This window comes from Arachis ipaensis, chromosome B3 (assembly GCF_059453495.1).
Source record: "Arachis ipaensis isolate K30076 ecotype BB chromosome B3, ASM5945349v1, whole genome shotgun sequence".
NCBI lineage: Eukaryota > Viridiplantae > Streptophyta > Magnoliopsida > Fabales > Fabaceae > Arachis > Arachis ipaensis.
This window is the reverse complement of record NC_142438.1, coordinates 120751614-120774985: the sequence shown is the minus strand read 5'-3', so window position 1 is coordinate 120774985 and position 23372 is coordinate 120751614. Positions and strand designations below refer to the sequence as shown.

The following is a 23372-nucleotide window of genomic DNA, read 5'->3' as shown; positions in this document are numbered from 1 at the left end:
TATGAAGATATTAAACATTATTTAAAATTTATTAGTTTATTTTGATATATTTTGGTTTTTATTTATCTAGTTATTAAATTGGATTTTATGTTTGTGGGTTTTAGAGTTTTATTTATTTTAATCTAATAAGAGGTTATAAATACCTCTTTAACTATTATAGATGCAGTATTTAGTATTAGAGGTTTGAAAACTCCCCTTTTGGTTTCATGATAAAACTATGATGTGAGCAAGTGAGGTTGAGTGAGTTCTTCTCTTGTTGTATCAAAAAATTTGGTAGAAAATTGAGGAGTCCTTTCTATTCAATTTTTAAACTATAGTATAAAAAAGTTAGGTGGAAGAGTCATTTCTTATTGCGTCAAAAAATTAAATAAAAAGTAGAGTTGTTTTATTTTTTATTCAATTTTAATTTATTTTTTTATTTTTATTTCAATTTTAATGTCTTTTTTATATTAATTTCAATTCATGTCTTGTTTCTTTTTTGTATCATTGATAATATAGTTAAAAATATATATAAAAATTCGGTCAACCTGATCTTTAGAATATATATATATATATATATATATTTGCTAATTAAGCTTTTTTTTTTAAAAAAAGGAATGTGTTGTGTGTATATATATCTATGCACTTATCATTTCAGTAATTTGATCAACCAAAAATTTTAACCGGAGTTTATCCCGCATTTGGTAAGAAAAAAATATATTGAAAGCGGAGTGAACTTTTGGACAGAGCGGAGTGATGTATACATAGGTGTGTTACTTTGATAATATTCATTAGAAATTGATGTTTGTATGATTTGATTTTTAATATTTGGAATAAATTTTATTTTGGTTTCTCTTTTACACTATTAATTTTTTAAGAGAAGTTTGAAGAGATAGAAAAAAGAAATAAGAAAATAGAGTTTGAGTTTGTTGAGAAAATAAAAATAAGACATAGTTTTAATAAAAGTATTATTAATAGTACATTAATTTTATTAAGTGTTAGTAAGAAATTTGATTGTGGAATAATATTGATATCATTTTAAATATTTTGGAATAAAAATAGAACGATTAAAATATGAAAAATTAAAATAAAATTCACTCTAAATGTTAAGGACTAAAACAGTATTTTAATTTTTTTATATTTTTAAAATAAAAAATATAATAAAATATTGCATATAATATAACCTTTTATTAATTTGTCTTGAGAAGAAAGAATATTCTCTTGGATATTGGTATGGAGTATGGACCATACAAATGTGGTATAGTAGCACGTACATTAGACTCCGCATGTGGGTCCCACTCTCTGCGTCTCCACGTGACTTGCATTCACTTTCTCCCATTTCCCTTTGTCTCCTTTTGCTCCATATTTTCTTTCATCCCACCACTTTTTTTTGTGTCCTTTCATCCCCCACACTTACTTTGCCTTCTTTTTATTTTCTAGTAAATCTTAATTAATTCTCTATCATTTTTTTTCTAGAAATCCCTCGATTTAGCCAATCAAAAAATAATTCGTTACAAATTAAAATTTTATTTAAAAATTTATTATTAATTAATAAATTATTACATATATAAAATAAAATTTAAACTCTGAATATTTATTTAATCTGACTAATAAATTAACTATTAACTCAAATTGGTCATTTTTTACTAATCTACTTAATATACTAAAATTGGGTTTTTCTCCAGCTACTAAAGGTGATGTGTCGATCTCTCATGCCTCCGTTTTCCCTCCAAAACGAATAAATTTTTTTTCTATTCTAAATTATTTTATTGTAATTATATTATAATTAATACTAAATGAATAATATATAATTATACTAATTTAGCAACATATCTTCCTTATAATTATATCAAATCAATATTTAATGCACTATTAAATTACTTATCAATTATCAATTAAAAATACTTTTAATAATTTTAATGATAATAATAATATCAATAATAGTAATAATAATAATAATAAAAAATTTTTGTTACCCGATTCACATATATCAAATAATTTTTCTAAATTATTTTATAAAAAAATCTTTAATATAATTATATTGTAATTAATATTTAATGAATAATATATAATTATACTAATATAGAAACATATCTTCATTATAATTGTATCAAATCAAAATTTAATGCATTATTACAAAATTACCTTAATAATAGGTAATTTACATATTTATTTTGTTTTACTAAAGTCTATATATGGTATTTTTCTGTGGTACATGAATCTAAATTTGAGAACATATATTTTATTAGTGGCAAGTTGTTAACCCATTTATATTGATAATAATAATAACTTTATTATAATAAATATCAAATTCTATTCCTAATATAAAAATATAAAATTTAATTCCTTCCATCTTCATTTTACCACTATAAAAGATCATGTATATTAGAAGAAAATATCATTCGTTTACTAATAAATCTTTCATTTGATAGCTTTTACAACAATTCTTTTTCTTCCTATGAGGCGTAATTGCAAGAAGGCAACTATCGTGGACACACACTACCACACTCTCCAACTTTCGTGCTCATCATTCGGAGCTATATAAGATATGTTATCTATGAAGTATTTATAGACCATGGTGTTATCATGTATGCATAAATAAAAAATATTTCGTATTTAAATTTAAGTCATTTATCTATTTGTAGTATATTGTAGTGTGAAATTACTTTCAATATGTGTTGTGTAACGATATTATTATGTTCTAATTTAAACTTTTACTTTAGAACTGTATTATGATTTTATCTCATCATTTTTTTAGATATCAAGTTGACGTATTTTTATTTATTATTATTATTGAAACGGATGTGATATGAAATGTACCAAAAAAAAACTCTCACATTCAATTTATTTTATTGTAGTCTTCTATCTATTCTATTTATTTTTATTTTCTTCTTATTCATTTTATTTTCTTTTTAAATGTTATATAATTTATTATAATTTATACCAATCTATCTACTTAATATACTAAAACTGAATTTTTTTCCCAACTTATGATGGTGAGGTGTCATTTTCTCGTGAATCCATTTTCCCTCCAAAATGATTGCACTATTTCTCTCTTTCAAATTTATTTTTAAAAATTATCTTTAATTGATATAATTGTATTATAATTAATATTTAATCAATGATACATAATTATACTAATTTAAGATAATCTCTTTATTATAATTATACTAATCTCTTTTAAATTTATTTCAGAAAATTATCTTAATTATAATTATATAATAATATTATACTTAGTATTTAATGAATAATTCATAATTATACTAATTTAAAAAAATATCTCTACTATAATTATATAAAATCAATAATTAATGCATTATTAACCTAATTATCAATCAGAAATATTTGTAACTATTTTAATTATATTGATATAATTCTATTTTTTATTCATTATCCTAAAATTTTATTAGTGACAAATTATTATCTTAATGGTAACCTATACATTAATAAAAATAATAATAATAATAATAATAATAATATAGAAAATAATATTTTAGAAAAATATAAATTGGTTATTAATAATGATACTTATATGATTAATTTTTAGTAATCATTAAATATATTTAATATAAATAACTAAGTTTAATTAGTTAACAAATGAAAGAAAATATTATTACACGATTGATTGTAGAAGTAACAAAATATATATATATTAATAACCAATTTAATATTAATAACGATAATTATCATTATTATTCAATAATAATAATAATAATAATAATAATAATAATAATAATAATAATAATAATAATAATAATAATATTTTTTTTTAATTAAAACACTCATCTAATTGAATTAATATAAATATTTAATGAAAATAAAGGATGAATTTTTTGGTTTGAAAGATAATACAATCGAATATTCTTGAAGATTTTAAAGTTGTGAGTATATATTCTTTCTATATTAATATACGCATGCATATTACCTCCTTTTTTTCATAAATGGAAAATAACATTTGCCCATTAAATTTGTTAGTTGCTCAATCGATTCATCTTATTTATTGTGATTGAGATTGATATATAAACAAAGATTTTTTTTCTTTCATTAATTTTAGTAAAGAAATCCATGACGTAAAATAAAATAAAATAAAATAAAGTCAGTATCTACTTTTTTTCTCAATATTTTTTATATTTACGGTAAATATTAAATATAGAAAAAAATAATATTAATTATTATTACTTTTATTTATTTACATTAATAATTAAATTTAATATAATTATAGTAAGTCTCTATAATTATAACAATTTATATCTGTTACATATATAGCAATTATATTATATATAATTATATATCTCCTCTTTTATATATACTTAGCAAGTATTTCTATTTATATAATCTACTTAATATATTAAAATTAGATTTTTTTTCAACTAATGAGAATGAGGTATGAATTTCTCATGAATTTATTTTTCCTCCAAAATGAATGCATTTAATGAATAATGCATAATTATACTAATTTAGGAAAATATCTTTATTATAATTATATAAAATTCATATTTAATACATTATTAAACTACTTATCAATTATCAATTGAAAATATTTTTAATCATAATAATAATAATAATAATAATAATAATAATAATAATAATAATAATAATAATAATAATAATAATAATAATAATAATAATATACTTCTACTTAATATACTAAAATTGTATTTTTTCCTAATTAATTGAAGTGATATGTCAAATTTTCATAAATTTATTTTTCTTCTAAAATGAAAGCACTATTCTCTCTTCTAAATTTATTTTAGAAAAATATCTTTATTATATTTATATTACAATTAACATTTAATGAATAATATATGATTATACTAATTTAGGAAAATATATTTATTATAATTATATAAAATTAATATTTAATGCATTATCAACTAATGAAAGCGAGGTGTCAATTTTTAATGAATTTATTTTCTCTCCAAAATAAAAGTAATATTCTCTCTTCTAAATTTATTTTAGAAAAATAAAAATTCCACGCTGAATATAGGTGGCAAGTTAAAAAAAATAAGCAAGTTAATGGAATCAAATCATATTTCTATAACATATATAAGAATGTATATTTTTATTATATAAAAATTGAATTTCTGTACTTCATGATGGACGTGGGATACTTCTTAGCGTGTTTCTTAATTTATTTTTTATAACTCATTGAATACAATTTATTACAGTAAATTAATTATATCAATTAATTGATTTGATTAGGTATTTAAATATCACACGATTTAGTATAATTTATATCAATCAAATAATTCTAATTTATTATATCAATTATTTTAATTTATTAATTTATAAGGTACATAATAACATAAATGATTTGTTACTTATACTGATTAAATACAATAAATACATATTAATTTAGTTAAAAAAATTATTGTCTCCTATGTTTTCTATTTATTTTTTTTAATTCATTAAATCCAATCAATTATAATAAATTAATTATATCAACTAATTAATTCAATCAATTATTTTCTAATTTATTTTTTTGAATTCAATAAATCAAATAAAATTAATTATACTAATTATTTGCATCGACTAATTGATTTGGTTAATTCTTAAAAATATTTTTATTTAATTTATTTTATTTATTTAAATATAGCTAATTAGTTATTTAATTTTATAAGGATAAATATCAAATTCTATTTCTAATATAAAAATACATAATTTTATTTCTTCTGTTTTTATTTTATCACTATAAAAATACTAGAAGAAAATATTATTCATTTACTAATTACCCTTTCGTTGGGTAGCTTTTACAACAGTTATTTTTCTTCCTATGAGGCGTGTCACAAGGCAACTATCATGGACACAAATCAGCACACACTCTTCAACTCATGTGCTCATCATTCAAAGCAATATATGATATGTTATCCATTAAGCATTTATAGACCATGGTGTTATCATGAATACATAAATAAAAAAATCCGTAAAAAATTCGTAATTAAACTTAAATTATTTACCTATTTGTGTGGTATATTGTAGTGTGAAATTAATTTTAATTTGTGTTGTGCAACGATATTATGGTTTAATTTAAGCTTTTATTTTAGAATTGTGTTATGATTTTATCTCATCATTTTCTCTTAGATATTAAGTTGATATATTTTTATTTATTATTATCGAAGCGGATGTGATATAAAATTTGTAAAAAGAAAAAAAACTCACATTCAATTTATTTTATTGTAGTCTTCTATTCTTCTATTTTTTTTATTTTTTGTATTCATTTTATTTTTTTAATATCATATAATTTATTATAATTTATACCAATTAATTAATTATAATTTATTATATCAGTTAGTTTAATTAATTAATTTATAATATACATGATAAAATAGATCATTTGTTACTATTACGTTTATTTTTCTAAAATCTAAATCTGAATAATTATATTTTCAGTTTTTGTTATGAACAAAATATTATTAATAATGAATAATAATTAACCACTCATACTTTTGATCAAAGTATTTGGATAATTTTTATATTTATTAATATTAATTATTGATTATTTTTTCATAAATAAATTATATTATAATTTTATGTTAGTTCATAATTGATTAATGATTAATGTTTATGAAACTATGTTACTCTAAATTTTATATTTTATAAATATTTTATTTAAATATAATTTTTTTAACATAAAAATGTATTATTTTTAATAATGTCATAATTTTATATTTTTTTATTATTCTAAATGAATATTTTATCAAATACTAATTAAAGTCATTCTTCTATTTGCTTTTACTAATTTATTATCTAACTATTATATAAAATTAATATCGTATTAATGAATTTAATATTAAAATTAATTTGGCTTTTTATTATTTAGAGTATTTTTCAATCAATAATTTTATACTCTTTATTTTTTTTTTCAGTTTCATTTTGAATTTTAATTTAGTACACAAAGGTAGTGAAATTTCATTGATACTGAAATAAAATTACAAAAGGGTCCATAGGGTAGAATAAGTAAAATAATGTGATACCCACATTGCAACATCTAAATAAAACAACTTAGAATCTAAAATGTTTATCTTTCTCTTTCTCGCCGTCTATTATATTATCTATGCTATCTATTTTATTATATAAAAATCGAATTTTTACCTTTAATCATAGAATTAACATAACATGCTTCTACTTTATTTTGTTTAACTCATTAAAGACAATTCATTATGATGAATTAATTATATCAACTAATTGATTTGAATAGATATTTAAGTATCACACAATTTAAAATTAGGTATATTAATTATTTGATTTAATTTTTATGATATATAAATTTAAGAAATAAATTAAAATAAGATACTTTATTACTTATTTAAATTGAATACAACAAATATAAATTAATTTAGTTAAAAATTTACTATTTTCTAATCTTTTATACATAAAATGACAAAACAAAATTATAAAAATAATATTTTTATCACTTTTGCTATTTAATTTTTTTTTGCTTTTTTATGTATCATTTTATTTTATATTAACTTTGTTTATTTAATAATAAAATATACTCATATTAATTCTATCATATAATAATATATTTTTCTCCTATATTAATCGAAGAATTTTAATAGTTATCAACTACATCTAATAGAATAACTAAGAAGTGAGAACTACGAGAAGTTAAACCTAGGTTCAAAATGTTGAAATAAAGAAAAGAAAACGGTGGATATATGATTAGAGAAAAATGTATAATAATGACAAAATATACTAAAATTGGATTTTTTCTCCAACTAATAAAAGTGAGGTGTTAATTTCTCATGAATTCATTTTTTCTCTAAAATGAAATCATTATTTTCTTTTCTAAATTTATTTTAGAAAAATATATTTATTATAATTATATTACAATTAACATTTAACGAATAATGCATGATTATACTAATTTAGAGAAATATTTTTATTATAATTATATAAAATCAATATTTAATACATTATCAACTAATAAAAGTGAGGTACAATTCCTCATGAATTTATTTTTTCTCCAAAATGAAAGCACTATTCTCTCTTCTAAATTATTTTAGAAAAAAATCTTTATTATAATTTTATTACAATATTACAATTAGCATTTAATGAATAATACATAATTATAATAATTTAGAAAAATAAAGTCCAGTAATTTATCTTCCGACTGCACACGTGTGTAGAATAACTTTTAAGAAAGAGTCATGTATAGTAAATACGGTCGATGATTGTAAAATTGTATGCTAACATTGATATAATATTATTTTAAGTATATATTTTGCAGGCATCAAAGAAAAGTGTTGAGTTATTTTTTAGTAGATTTAAATTATTTATTGTTTATTAGAGAATTTTGTGCATTATAATTCTCTAATAATTTATTATTTATTTTGAGTTAATTTTGATATGTTCTTACTTGACAGTAAAACAACATATAAAAATTTGTTGGTGGGTCTAAGTATTATTAAGTTATTTATGGTCACATTGAGTATGTATGTTTAATTTATTGATGAAAGTAGATTACTAAAACCAATTAATAATTATTTTAGAATTAATATATTTAACACTGATTAAGAAAAAATAAATAAATCATAACATATTATATTTTTATTAATCAAATTATTATAATTTAAATTAATCTTAACAAAATAATTTAAAATTATAATTTTAATCTTATCACGTGCATGACACGGGTTAATACAAGTTTAAATAACAACTTTAATCTTATCACGTGCATGGCATGGCACGGGTTAATTGTTCTTCATTTTGAGCTGATTTTGATATTTTCTTACTTCACAGTAAACCAACGTATAAAACTTTGTTGGTAGATTTAAGTATTACTAGATTATTTATAGTCATATTGAGTATATATGCCTGATTTATTGAAAAAAGTAGATTAAATAACTATTTTATAGTTAATACAATTAACACTATATTAAGAAAAGAAAAACAACGCATACAAGTTATTCTTTCATTAATTAAATTATTATAATTAAAATAAAATTTAACATAACAACTTAAAATTATAATTTCAATCTTATCACGTGCATGGCACGGGTGATTAAACTTGTTAATATCACTAATTATGAATTTCGAATAAACATGTATTAACAAAGAGAGTAAATGTGATTATTTCAACATGTTTTCAATCATGTGTGTATATATATATAAACATAATTAATTAATAGGTAAAATTAAATTTCATTTCTAGATAAATTGTCTACCAATTTCCGCGTTAATCTTATTTTAAACAAGTGAGTCATTAAATAGAATCGAAATTCAATTTACTTTTGCTATGCCAAATTTGCACCATAATTGGCTGATAATTATACTGTACATTGTAATGTATAACAAACAATCCCGTTAACTAATCAATAAGAGTTTAATTAACAATAAATCAACAAATATATTTAAATTATATTTCATACTAATTAATTATTATTAATTAATGATTATTTAAATTTTATTTTTTAAAAATATAAAATTAATAATTATTAATTATAATTATTTAAAATTAACTAATTGAAAAATATTTACTTATACTTTTTCATAACTAAATAAGCAAAATACTAGGATATTTCAGACAAGTATTCCATTTCCGTTTTGTTAGTGATCGGTAATTAGAAAAACGTAACGTGTACGCTAACATCTCATTTGTAAAAAACTAAAAATACGAGAAAATAAATAAAAATAATGAAAAAAAAAAAAAAAGGTGACTCATCAGTTAGTTTTCAACGAAGCTTCCCCTCTCTCGGGTGAAACTACATGAGTGGTAATTGGTTAGCAACAGGCCACAGCACTTTTGCGTGGTTCAAGTCATATTAGGGTGTATATATACGTATATTGACCATATAATTATTATACTATGTTTTAAATTTGGCAACCGTATGCGTACAGGATTAAATTTAAAACGGAATTAGGAGGGGAGACTTAATTATGGTTAAAAAAAAAAAAAAAAACAGTTGTTTGTTTTCATGTTTAAGAAGCAAAGTGATAATCAACGTTAGATAATGCAACTAATTAAAATTGGTAAGCAAAGAGTATCTAGGAATAATTGTCAAATTGTCCAGCTAGAATTGTACCATTTTATCCCAAAAAAGAGATGAAGCTGCTATAATTATGTCATTCTTTTTAAAAAATCTTCCTTCATTGATTAACTATATAAGGTCATAAATTGTATACTTATAAGTTGGTATTCTTTAGATATACACAAATTATAACTTCTAACTGAACCAAAATCAAGAACATTCACATTACAATAATAGGGAATTTCGTGGTACTTTTTCTTTTAGTATAATTTTTTGATGATCTTATATTTTTATTATCATTTTTTAATTAAGTATTTACAGTTTAAAAGTTTGTCATTAGATTTTTATATTAAATAAAAATTTATAATTAAAATCTTAGTGATTGATTTTTTTTCTTAAAATATAGTAATCCTAAAATATATTTTCTTTTATAGTATTTCATAATTCATTCCGCATCACACACGCAAACAAACATTTTTTTTTTAAATTTAAACAAAAATTATTTAAAAATAAAATTTAATTATAAATTTTTAAATTATAAAAATTTAATTAAAAATTTGATAAAACTATAAAAATAAATAGAATAATTAATTCTTAATAAGGCTAGTTGTTGCTTTGTGTCCATCCAATATATATTGTTTTACTTTTACGTGTGTTATATACGTATCAAATTTACAAAGAAGACGTGATGTAAGAAAAATTGATGCATATGAAGCAAGCGTGGCAATGCAACCATAAGTATTAATAATATTGTTGTATTATTTTCCCCCATTAATTCATATAATATCGGAAGTGATGGCATAATTGCTAGCAAAAAATATACAACAACTTAATAAATATTAAAACACAGATAACATTTAATTTCATGTAGGCACGTACAGCTTGCAGAAGAAAATACTAATTCCCTGCATGCGGTTTTAATCATAGATTACATTGTTAATTGTTATGTATAAACCGAATACAATAAATCTGGAACGTAATCCATGCACGTGCCAAATTGCAGGACATGTTTATATGCGTTAAGACTTTATAAACTTTAATTTGTTAATAAGGGGATATGCTTCCGTGTTGTGTGTACACAAATTATAATTAGTACATGCGTGCGTATTCTTCATAAGTTTCATTGAACATGACCAAGATATGTTTGGCTTTTGACTAGCAGTTTGATTTGATTCAATTACGGCTAGAACTTGTAAAAGGTGGCAACGTTTACAGGATCATATGCAAATCAAAATTTCAATTTCTTTTACTTGTAGCCTTGTTCTTCATTTTATTTTCGGGAACCAAGTAATTACTAATTAACTACATACTTTCGGAAATTAGTAATTAATTATAATGAAATTAGTCATTTAAAACTTAGATGCGTAGACAATATGTAAAGTGCATTAATTAATAACTTAGGGATGAATGTCTTTCTTTTTGATATTATATTTAGGTGCATTTCGTAATATACATGAAAATTAAAAGAGAGAATAATAAAAATAGTATCTTACCTAATATATTGATGACACAAGTAGATGGCTAAATATACATACAATAATGTGAAAGAAAATGGATTTGGAAACGTGCGAAGGGAAGATAGAATCACATTTTTCTTTGAGCACAAGTTAAGAAAATAATAAAAGATGTGTCATGGGACTGTACATGTGTGGTAGAAGATGACTTGCTCGTTATTATTGGATTCACTGCAAGATAGATATATAAATTCGCTAAAATAGAATATTCAATACAATATTTTCAGTTTTATATAGAATTCAAATTCAAATAACATTATAATCTTGTTTCGAAGAACCAAAAAAACCTAATAATCCAAATATATTAATTACAAGAATGGATTTCAAGGGGGAAAAGAAGAGTGAGATCCAAAAAAAGGTTGAACATTATGGACCCTATTGATAATATAAATGAAGGGAGGGGCAAAAATATAAAGTATGAGATAAGAGCATGAAGAGGGCAAAGCAAAGACACGAAAATGGAGCGACAGCTGCTGCTCGGTGTCCACAGTTGTGTGGTGCCCTACCTCCCAGGCGCATCAAAGTTCTTATCGTCATTCGTCACATAAAAATAATAAATAAATAGAAAACAAAAAGGCGCAAACCATGGTTAGGTTAAGGGGGGAGTGGGGAGTGTTAAATGCGCCCTGTCTACCCATACCATGCCCCATTGCATATGCACATCGCTGCCCGTTAATAGCACGACAGTGCCATTTCCCAATAAAAACACAACAACTTTCCCGCCACCGTCAACTACACACGCCGTTAACTCCCCACACCAATTCCTACCGTAGTTGTAAAAACCAAACCGGATCGACCGGTTCGATTAGAAAACCGCACAAGGTAAAGAATCGAAGAGAACCGATTTGAACCAGTCAGTTTTGATAAAATCGGAGAAACAGTAGTTTTGTGTAACTCGACCGGTTCGAAACTTCTTTTTTTTTCTTTACCAAAACGACGTCATTTTGGTCTTTGTTTAAAAAAAAACACCCCTAACCCTAATGTCCTAAACGGTTACTCCTCTCTGAAAGCTTTCTTCCTCACCTCATCATACCATAGTCTCTCAGTCTCTCTCAATCTCACTCCATAACTAACGATCATTGGCTGTTTCCTCTGCTTCGTCTCGCCGGCTATAGTGCGTCTCCAACTACGCCGCGTCTGTGGCTTCCCTGCGTCGTCGCATCTTTGGCTCGCAAGCAACTTGCCTCGTCGCGTCTCCTTGCTCCGTGTCTCTCGTCGTCGTTGTCGCATCCTCTCCGTCTCTACTGCCTCTCCCTCGTCAGAGTCTGCTTTGCCGTTCTCGGACAAGTTGGTCTCCTCATTTCTCTGTGTTCGTGAAGTGAAACCCATTATTTCTGTTTTTTTAGTTATTCGTTGGATTTTAATTTGATTAAGTGAGTGAATAACTGATTAATGATGGTAAATTGTTGATTATGAATCTGTTTATATTATATTGTTAATCATAACTTGTTGAATTTGTTGATTCTTGGCCGTGTAATATATATAGGTTAATGGCAGATTGATGTTTTTTTTTTTTAATTATTAGTGTTTATGGTTGTTTTTGTGTGCTTGTTGTCTGAACATTATTATTCATGTTCCCTCTTTTTGGCTTGTGAATATATAGGATAGAGATAGTTATTGGAAGATGATGCAGAAATATATTGGCGCAGATGTAACATCAATGGTGACACTACCAGTTATTATCTGTGAGCCAATGACTATACTTCAAAAAATGGCAGAGGTCTGATAACTAGGAGATGCTTGTTGTTATTATTTATATATTTTGTGTAAGATCCAAGAAAAATTAACTAGTAAATTGATTAATTAAAACTGCATTAATTGGGATTAAAGCGCTCGGAATATGTAAAAATATTAGAAACTATAATTTAGAAATTTAACAGTAAAATTTAAATTAAGAAAATTAAATTGAGCGCAACAATATAATTATTTTGGAAAAACGCGTTCCAACATTAAAATTAGCTGTACCGGCTTAAATTTGTCTGGTACTGCGAATGAGAAAAATTGAAAATGTGAAAACGATAAGGAAAAATATTTAAAACGAAAGTTCGAGCACCTATTTTAAATGTTTTGGCCCAAAGTTGGATAAAGGGGCTAAGAACTTGAGTTGGGCCACACTTGGGCCCAAGGCTAAGTATATATAGCTCACACACTTAATAAATTTCATCTCATCCTCTTCATTTTGAGAGAGAGCAACCCTGATGGAGAAGAGAAAGAAGAGAGAAATAAACTCTAGCTTTATGCACTTTCAATCTACCATAACTTTTGCTCCGAAACTCCGATTAACAAGCTGTTTGCAGCCACGCGACGCTCTCCTCATCCTCTTCAATTATATCTGATTAGTTTGGTGAGTAACTTGAAATCCTAGCTCTAATTTTTCATTCACATATGATTTTGTGTTTTGAACTTGGGTATTGAAGATTTTTAGTGATTTTGATGTTATAGGAGTTCTCTAGCTTGTGTTCTTGGTGGTTTTCATCATTAAATTCAGTCGGTAAAGGTAAAGATTCCTTTTTTCCACTTGGTTCATCAATTTCTATGAGCTCTAATTTTGACATTGTGCCAAATTGTATGATATGGTATTAGATTGAGTAATCAGAAGCTTGACTTGGTAGGATTGTGGAATTGAGGCTTGGAAGTTGGAAGAAAAAGCTTGAAATTTGCGACATTAAGGTATAAATTTAAGTTTCAGGTAAATACCACGTAATGTGACAGGAAATCTTAGGCTAATGGACATAGAATTATTGTTGAATTATTGTGGTTGATTGTTTGGTTTAGTAAAAATTATGATATGTTGGGTGTTTGATTGATTTGGAATAAATGTGATGATAGATTGGTATAAATTTATGCATATATGTGAATGATATTGTGGTATGATTGAATATGATGCTTGCTTGTTGTGAAAATTGGGCCGGAGGCCGTGATAGGATGATAAATCTCCTATGTGGTAAGTCGAAGTAAGTGGTGTGCATTGTTGAATGAGAATGGGATGATTGATTATAATTTAGTTGTGATATTATAAATTGAGTGGTATTATTGATTATGATAATGTTTAATAAGAAAATCGAGTCGGAGGCCATGATAGGGTGAGAAATCCTCTATTTGGTAAGTTGAGATAAGCATTGGTGTACCAAGTTGTAAATTATTGGAAATAACGATAATGAGTGCGATGATTGGCTTTGGTTTGGTTGTGAATATTAGAATTATGAATGTTGTGTGTTGTTATTGAATGGATATAGTTGATGGAATGTGTTAAATAAGTTGGAAGTGGGTTGATTTAGGCTTAGAATGGTTGAGGATTAATAAACGAGTATTTGAAATACGTAAAAATGGTTTTGGAATGGTTTAGGATTGAATTAGATTGATAATTTATGAAATTGAGCAATGGTGTAAATTTGGTAAAAAAAAAACCAATTTTTAGCCAACTTCGATGGGTCATAACTTGGCACTCGGAGTTTGGATTTAAGCAAAATTTGTCTTAAATTAAAGCTAGTGGAAAGATCTTTAAAACCATCTAAGAATGAAAGAAAATATATTTTTGTAGAAAAAGTAATGAATGATTGAAAATTGGGTCCTAAATTTAAAATCTAAGAGTTTGTAGAAAAATCATAAAATTTGGAATGTGTGCGCATGCACAAGGTTATGCGTGTGCACAAGTCAGAACGGATGAAGCAACTCGTGCGTACGCACAAGAAGTGTGCGCACGCATGAGAGGAATTTTACAAGTTGTGCATACGCACAACTGGTCATGGGTATGCACAAGTAGGGAAATGCTTTTGATTTGTTCGTACGCACGCACAAGGTGTTGCATATACACAAGTCCTGAGTATAGAGACGGTGGATTAGATGGTAGAAACCATTGGGAAGGAAATTATTGAGTCGAAATGAGTTGAGGGTGATTAAAGGGATGAGTTATATGATTGGATGATGGAAATGATTTTGATTGATATGATACCTCTCTGAGTAGATGCAAGAGTTATGGTCCCACTTGCTCCGGGTTGAGATTGGAACTTTATGGGTAGATACAACAGTTGTGGTTCGCCCCATTTGCTCTGGGTTGAGATTAGAACTCCCTAGGTAGATGCAAGGGTTATGATTTGTCTTATTTGCTTCGGGTTGAAATTTGAGACACTTTGTTGACCTTCCGTCGCAAGATATGGCCAGACACTTAGATCTTTCCAGATGATTCCCCCAAGAGAAGTTGATCAATATGAATACCTCTTGGGATGCGCGCACAGAAGGACTATTCAGAGTTCGCTATCAGACATGTCGGGTTTTGCCTTATAACTGACAGATGAGCTCATTGGCCGTAGGGCAGGCATGCATCATTTACATTTGTGTGTATTGATTGGGTGTGCATCTTGTATTTGTCTTGTCTTTTTGAATAATTGTATCTATATGCTATTTTAGCTAATTGCTTTATCTGTTCTATCTATTTGTGTATTCTTTATACTGTTTTGTATGTGTTTGAACAACTGAGAGATCCTTTATGTTAGTGGTGGTGACACTGAGGGTTATTCCTGATGTGGTGATTGGAGGTTTGTGACAAACTGAGAATAAATAGATAGATTAGAAATTCTTAGGCAAGTTGCTATTTTCTGGTGTAGTGAGAACACTAGGTTTGGATCAAGGAAACTTTGAAGATTAAGATTGTCTTTAGAGTTTCTGTTACCTTATATTGTATCGATTAAGCACTTTTACCCTACTGAGAATCTGGTGGTTTGAGTTCTCACCCATATATTATTTCTGTTTTTCAGATGAAGGTACCAACGCTTCTCAGTGAGGGGGAGTTTTATCTGAAAGATGGCGAAGAAGACTTTTGTTTCTGTTTCGGTTTTAGATTCTCTCTTTCTTTTGAAAAAAATTATGTGATGTATTTATTATAAAGATTTGCCTTTAGAGGCTTATAATGTATTTTTGGAGAGATAAATTTTTATATCAAACTGTTATACTATTATAACTCTAGCTGGCTTAATCTTCGTAGGCCGAGACTAGTAGATAGTTATGTATACTTACATATGTCTCCTTACTCTTATTCTTTCTTTAAGCTTTCAATTATCTACTTTTCTGTCGCGCGTATGCATGTTATCGAGTGTGAACGATTGGCAAATTATCTTTTATATGAGGTTTAAATCCTCTTACAATCTTCTAGCTTAATATCTTCTTCTATACATAAGTATTTATATTTCAGCCTTGTATCGTAACATCAAACCCTCATTGAATTATGACTTAAGTACAAAACTTTAAAGGATAGGGTGTTACATTTTGTAATGCCAATTGATTGAGTTTTTATATCACATGACCTAGTTGATGGAATACTCCTACTTGTTGGATCGGGCTGACGAATCAGAGGATCCATATATGCATGTAAGTTCTTCTTCCCCTTGTACTTCTCTTTTCATGTAGTTTGTTTCGATGAACTTTATGTGCAAGTACAAGGTTTCAGGTCCTAATGTCAGCAATTATTGGGTCAGCCATGAAGCACATGTTGGTGGGAGTGATGCAGATGATGTAAATAAACCCGCCGTTGACAATTAAATTGTACATATCTTTTAACTCCCTCTATGTTGTTCAATTTATGTGAATTTTTATGGGCAAATTAGTCAAAAAAATATCCTTAAAAAAATACAATATTTAATTGTTGATTCTCATGTAAAAAGAAGTACTAATGTGCACACTTCTAATCTATCAAGTTGTTCATTTGTAATTTATCTCTTTATTCCATATCTTTTAACGGTTTTTTGGCAATGAGATAAAAAGATATTACAAATAAATCAAATTATGATTAATTGTAGCTACTTATGTAAAAAATTTCGAGATTAAATTGTAAATACAGGTATTAAAGGTGAAGTTGGTTTATTTATAGTTAATTGAAGGTTATGCATATTGTTGTGTACTGAATGTATTGTATGTAACTTGTTTGCAATCAAACTTTGTGTGGTTTCGTGAAGTAATTGGAAACTATTCCTTGAAAAATATTTGTCAGATGAAGAACAATACTCCAACTTAAAAATTACTTCTTGAATATAGTTTATAAATTGTTATTCTTATTGTGTCAAATTAAGATATTATTGTAGTAGTACTAACTAATTTCATGTCTATCTTTGTATTAATTGTTTTTAGAATTTAAAAGTTGGTTGTTCTTAAAATGTCAGTAAATATGTGTATTTTAAATTTTTGACTATTTTACATTTTTCATTTATATGAGATCGGTTTTACCAGTTCAACCAATAATTTATCGATTCAACTAATAAATCAATAAACTAATAACATGATCGGGATCATCGGTTCAGTTTTTACAGTTATTATCCTTACTCGGCAATCCCCACCCGGCCCCACTCAATCACTCATGTGTCACGTTAACGGCGCTTATCACCGGCTGTAGCCGGTTGCCATCGAAAGTGGGTTAAGAATTGACCGCGGTTGAAATAATTGCACGCAGTTTTGACCACTCTAGTTAAGTCTTCCCCCTCCGACAGTGCTGCTGCTCATTCAACCATTTCTCAGCTCACACACACGCACAGAGAGGAAAAATAAATAACACAAAGAAACAATAATTTAGAGAGAGAAAGAGTGTGTGTGTTTGAGAATTTGAGGGTTGCGTTTGTTTGTGTAGATTCTGGACTGTAGAAGAAGGGAAGAGACGAAGCCAAAAGATTTTCGGTTGTTTTTCCTTTTTCTTGTTTCTGTGATGTGATAGAGTTTGTGTGTGTGTGTTTTTTGAGAGATCTGAGAGTGCGAGGAAGAAGTAATGGCATCAACAGAGGAATTGATGAACAGAAAAGTGGAAACCAACAACAACAATGGTGGAATGAACGCAGCAGAGGCTCAAAACGCTTCTTCTTCTTCTTCATCGTCATCAGCTAGAGGTATCTGTCTTTTAGCTTCTCATTTTTTATGGTTTCTCATGAGAAGCATTTGGTTCGTGGAGCGTGATTTGAGTATCTGGTTTTGCTTTGTTTTCACAGACGCGGAAGCTGCGCTTTACAAGGAGCTATGGCACGCGTGTGCAGGTCCCCTTGTGACAGTGCCGAAAGAAGGAGAGCTCGTCTTCTATTTCCCTCAAGGACATATTGAGCAGGTTTAGCACCTTTCTCTCTTGTTTTCAATACTAAATTCTCCATTTCGGAGGTTCTACCTGTTCTTCCTTCTCTAATGGATATTTCTTTCTGTAGGTGGAGGCGTCCACGAATCAAGTTGCGGAGCAGCATATGCCGGTTTACGATCTCCCGTCCAAGATCCTTTGTCGCGTCATCAACGTCATGCTCAAGGTACTCTGAAATTGGATGGACTCATGGACCTTTCATAAATCAACGAGATTCCTGAATTTCTTGTTTTCTTATTTTCCTAATTTTTTTACTGAAATTTTCAGGCGGAGCCGGACACAGATGAGGTGTTTGCTCAGGTGACTTTACTTCCGGAGCCAAATGTAAGTTATCCACTTGTTTTTGGCTTTTGGCTTGGTAGTTGTTGAATAACTTGTTTCTTTTCTCTCTCTCTCTCTCTCTCTCTCTCTAATTGTTTTCTTTTGGGAAATTGGATCTTAATATTCACAGCAAGATGAGAATGCCGTGGAGAAAGCGCCTCCGCCAGCTCCGCCGCCACGATTTCACGTGCATTCGTTTTGCAAGACTCTAACGGCATCCGACACTAGTACTCATGGTGGATTTTCAGTGTTGAGACGACACGCTGACGAGTGTCTTCCTCCCTTGGTATGGGTTTCACCATTCGTTATCAGTTCATTTATCTGGGTTCATTACAGCTGAATTTGGAGGATTTATCATCGATTCTGTTTGTTTGTGAACAGGACATGTCAAAGCAGCCACCCACCCAGGAACTGGTGGCCAAGGATCTCCATGGAAATGAGTGGCGATTCAGGCATATCTTTCGCGGTAATTACTCATTTTTCTAGCAGTTATATGACATACGTAGGAGAGGCATATCTTTTGTTTGGATAGTGTATCTTTTGTGTTATTTCTTTTGTCTGTCACTGAGGAGGCCTGAAAATTCCAGGTCAACCGCGCAGACACTTACTACAAAGTGGTTGGAGTGTTTTTGTCAGCTCCAAGAGGCTGGTTGCTGGGGATGCATTTATATTTCTGAGGTTTGTTATTTCGTGAGTGGGGTTTCTAAGATGTAACTGCTTTGTTATTCTATTTAGTATGACTAATTTAGTAAGTTCCAGAGGTGAGAATGGGGAACTTCGAGTTGGTGTCAGGCGCGCAATGAGACAGCAGGGTAATGTTCCATCATCAGTTATCTCTAGCCACAGCATGCATCTTGGTGTGCTTGCAACTGCATGGCATGCCATCTTGACTGGGACCATGTTCACTGTTTATTACAAGCCGAGGTTTGTAATTTTCCCCCCCAAAGCTATGTCCATCTCAAGCTTGCAATAATTTATTATTGAATATTATGGGTGTGGATGGCTAGGTGCCTGCATGCACACACGGGTTGGTTTGATTGTTTGTTTCTTGCTGTTTGATTGCCCATTGTGGGATTTACCGTAATTCTTTCAATATTTACTTGCAGGACCAGTCCAGCTGAATTCATTGTACCATATGATCAGTATATGGAGTCTCTTAAAAACAATTATACTATAGGATTGCGGTTCAAAATGAGGTTTGAAGGTGAAGAGGCTCCTGAGCAAAGGTAGGAATGGTTAATGTGTCTTAGTCATATATTGTGATTTTCTTTTTCTTTTATGTCTCTTGTTTGTTTATGAAATTTGGATGTATTGCATTATTATTAATAAATATACAATTTGATGGAAGAAATTCCTGGCCTTGGCATGTTTAAATGTGTAGGTTCACTGGTACTATTGTTGGGATTGAAGATGCCGACTCCAAGAGGTGGCCAGAATCCAAATGGAGAAGTCTAAAGGTTGTTCTCTTGTTTTTATGATAGTGGCTGTTTTGACAGGCATGTTTTAGACAAGTTCCTCATGTGTGATGTGTCTTTCAGGTGAGATGGGACGAAACATCTACCATACCTCGTCCTGAGAGAGTTTCCCCTTGGAAAATAGAGCCTGCTCTTGCTCCGCCAGCTCTAAACCCTCTTCCAATGCCCAGGCCTAAAAGGCCTCGTTCGAATGCCATTCCATCATCCCCAGATTCTTCTGTTCTTACTCGTGAAGGTATGTATAGGATAAGTGACATTGGATCTTTGGTGTTTAAGTATTCTTTCTTGCTGGTTATGTGAATTCTGATACATTCTTTTGTGGTTAGACAGCATCATCTAAAGCGAGCGTAGACCCTTTACCACCAAGCGGATTTCCAAGGGTCTTGCAAGGTCAAGAATTCTCGACCTTGCGGGGCAACTTTGCAGAAAGTAATGAGTCGGATACTGCTGAGAAGTCTGTCGTGTGGCCACCAGCAGTAGATGATGAGAAGATTGATGTTGTTTCTACTTCTAGAAGGTATGGGCCAGAGAGCTGGATGTCAATGGGGAGGCATGAGCTGCCATACTCGGATCTTCTTTCAGGCTTTGGAGCCAATGGAGATCCTTCTTCCCGGTCATCCTTGATTGATCAGTCTGATTCTGTTGCTAACCCTGGTAGAAAGCATTTATTAGATCGTGAAGGCAAAACTAATGTGCCAAGTAGCAGTCCATGGTCTGTAATACCTTCTAGTTTATCACTCAACCTCTTGGAGCCTAATGCAAAAGTTTCTGCCCAAGGTGGTGATGCAGCTTACCAAATTCGAGGGAACTTGAGGTATGGTGCATTTGGTGAATACCCTGTGCTTCATGGTCATAAAGTTGAGAATTCACATGGAAACTTGTCAATGCCACCACCACCTCTTGCTCAATATGAGAGTCCTCGTTCCAAGGAACTGCTGCCTAAACCGAAATCAGCGAAAACCTCTGATGTTGCAAGACCCAAAGATGGTGACTGTAAACTATTTGGCATCTCACTTCTCAGTAGCCCACCTGCACCAGAGACTCCTACATCACAAAGAAATGTTGCAAGTGAGACAGTGAGTCACACGTACCCCACACACCAGCATCGTACATTTGAAAATGAACAGAAGTCTGAAAATTCAATGGGCTCTAAAGCAGCAGATGGTCTAGCTGTAGTCGATGAGCTGCATCTGAGAGATGTTCAACTCAAACCACACAGTGGTTCTGCTAGGAGTTGCACTAAAGTAAGATTCTTTAGTGTTCGATGGACTTTAAAGAAAATAACAGGTTGGACTTTTTCTAGTAAAATTAATCTATTGTTTTTTATTTTAGGTTCACAAGAAGGGGATTGCCCTTGGTAGGTCAGTGGATCTTACGAAATTCAGTGGCTATGGTGAATTAATTGCTGAATTGGATCAGTTGTTTGAATTTGGGGGTGAACTGATTTCTGCCAAAAAGGACTGGCTTACTGTATACACTGACAATGAGGGCGACATGATGCTTGTTGGTGATGATCCATGGCAGTAAGGATCACTATTAATTACACATCTTAGTATTAAATCGTATATTTTCTTAAGAAAGGGGAGATCATTTGCTTTCATTCTGTTTAATTCAGGGAGTTTTGTGCAATGGTACGTAAAATTTACATCTATCCCAGAGAGGAGATCCAGAAAATGAGCCCTGGTACTTTAAGTTCAAAAAACGAAGAGAACCAGTTGGCTAGTGAAGGTGTTGATGCACAAGAAATCAGATGCCAGCCGCATCACCCAACTTCAACGCCTGATCATTCTTAGATTTGTTTCCTGTAGCTTCCAGGTAACCCTGTTCTCACCTACTCCTATAAGCACCAAAGTCAATGATGTTTTCCATCCCCAGATATTTGTCCAATTCATGTTGTTGCATTGCGTGAACTTTGAACCTTAGTTTCCTGGAAGAATCTTCCGGTCTAACTTAACTTTGTCTTGATCCAGATTCCGGACTGGAGTGGATATATAGTATGGGACGACTGTTAGAAGCCATCCAGTTGGAGAATATGACCATATGAAGAAATTTCCAATTCTGAACTTGACTGCTTCTGAAGTACACGCATGTATTTGGAATCAGAATATGGATGGCATGAATGGGTATCCATCCAATTTTGGACCATGTCGTGGAATGAGTAGTATTAGTATATATGCATTTCTAGTAATAGGCTTAGTATAGTGTTAATGCATGATGTCTTGATCAAGGTGATATGGTGGGTTATGTTGGCCTTGCATTTTTCAACAATCCTGCCGTGTACATAGTTATTCTACCATATCCTTAGAACCCCAACCCATTAATTAATGTAACTATGTTTCATATACAAGGGCGGTTTATCTGATTGTTAAATTTGATTGTTCTCTTTATTTTAGTGATAACTTGTGCCAGTATATGAGAACTCATCGGAGATCATTATCATTGTGGATATCAATTTGGATTTTGCAACATGTATAATATAATTATAATTCTGTGCCTTTCCACATTTGTGCCTTGGTGTTTGGTGGGTGAGGTAGCATTACGGTCATAGGGTTTCCGCGTGAACGGTGAAGATTAAAATTCTAGTCATATCCTGATAGAAGAAAGTGGACACTTTGGTCCGAAAATCTTGATGGGGGATTTGAAAATTATTTAGTAGTGTAATGTGTCGTGGGTATTTGTTGATGTGGCATTACTACTTGCAATGTGGTCCTCTCTAGTTTCTAGTTTCTACCAATGTTACGTGATAAAGCTTCCTTCCTAGAAAGCACCAAGGTCGAAGGTCCAATTATAGTTTTTCATTTAAATAAAAACACAACTTTTCAACCAGAAACACAAACGCTATTGTAGCACGTTGTGGACCTCATCATCTTCCATGTTCTGTCCTTTATGTCTATCAAGCTTTGGCCCTAAGGGTTGGTCATTTATTTTGATTACTAAAAGTAGGCTCCGGTGGGGACTCTGGCTGGCTAAACCCTTAAATCTTTCCTGCATTTGCATGCTAAAAGCGTTA

The 23372-nt window shown here is 29.2% G+C and overlaps 1 protein-coding gene across 1 annotated transcript; it reads left to right on the top strand.

Moving 5' to 3' along the window:
• The first annotated feature begins 17895 nt into the window (after positions 1 to 17895).
• On the top strand, positions 17896 to 22857 carry LOC107630858 (auxin response factor 2B). Its single transcript, XM_021119227.2, has 15 exons — positions 17896 to 18330; positions 18430 to 18542; positions 18637 to 18732; positions 18834 to 18890; positions 19018 to 19173; positions 19269 to 19353; positions 19475 to 19565; positions 19647 to 19811; positions 19994 to 20113; positions 20269 to 20344; positions 20426 to 20597; positions 20693 to 21606; positions 21695 to 21885; positions 21978 to 22177; positions 22333 to 22857. Exons 1-14 carry the CDS (start codon positions 18213 to 18215, stop codon positions 22153 to 22155), a joined length of 2532 nt encoding a protein of 843 aa, XP_020974886.1. The 5' UTR covers positions 17896 to 18212; the 3' UTR covers positions 22156 to 22177; positions 22333 to 22857.
• The last annotated feature ends 515 nt before the right edge of the window (positions 22858 to 23372 follow it).

Coding starts and splice junctions, on each gene's coding strand:
- LOC107630858 (XM_021119227.2), top strand. CDS start 18,213: ATGGCATCAACAGAGGAATTGATGAACAGAAAAGTGGAAACCAACAAC. Junction 18,733..18,833: donor TCATCAACGTCATGCTCAAG/GTACTCTGAAAT, acceptor TGAAATTTTCAG/GCGGAGCCGGACACAGATGA. Junction 21,607..21,694: donor CTGCTAGGAGTTGCACTAAA/GTAAGATTCTTT, acceptor TTTTTATTTTAG/GTTCACAAGAAGGGGATTGC.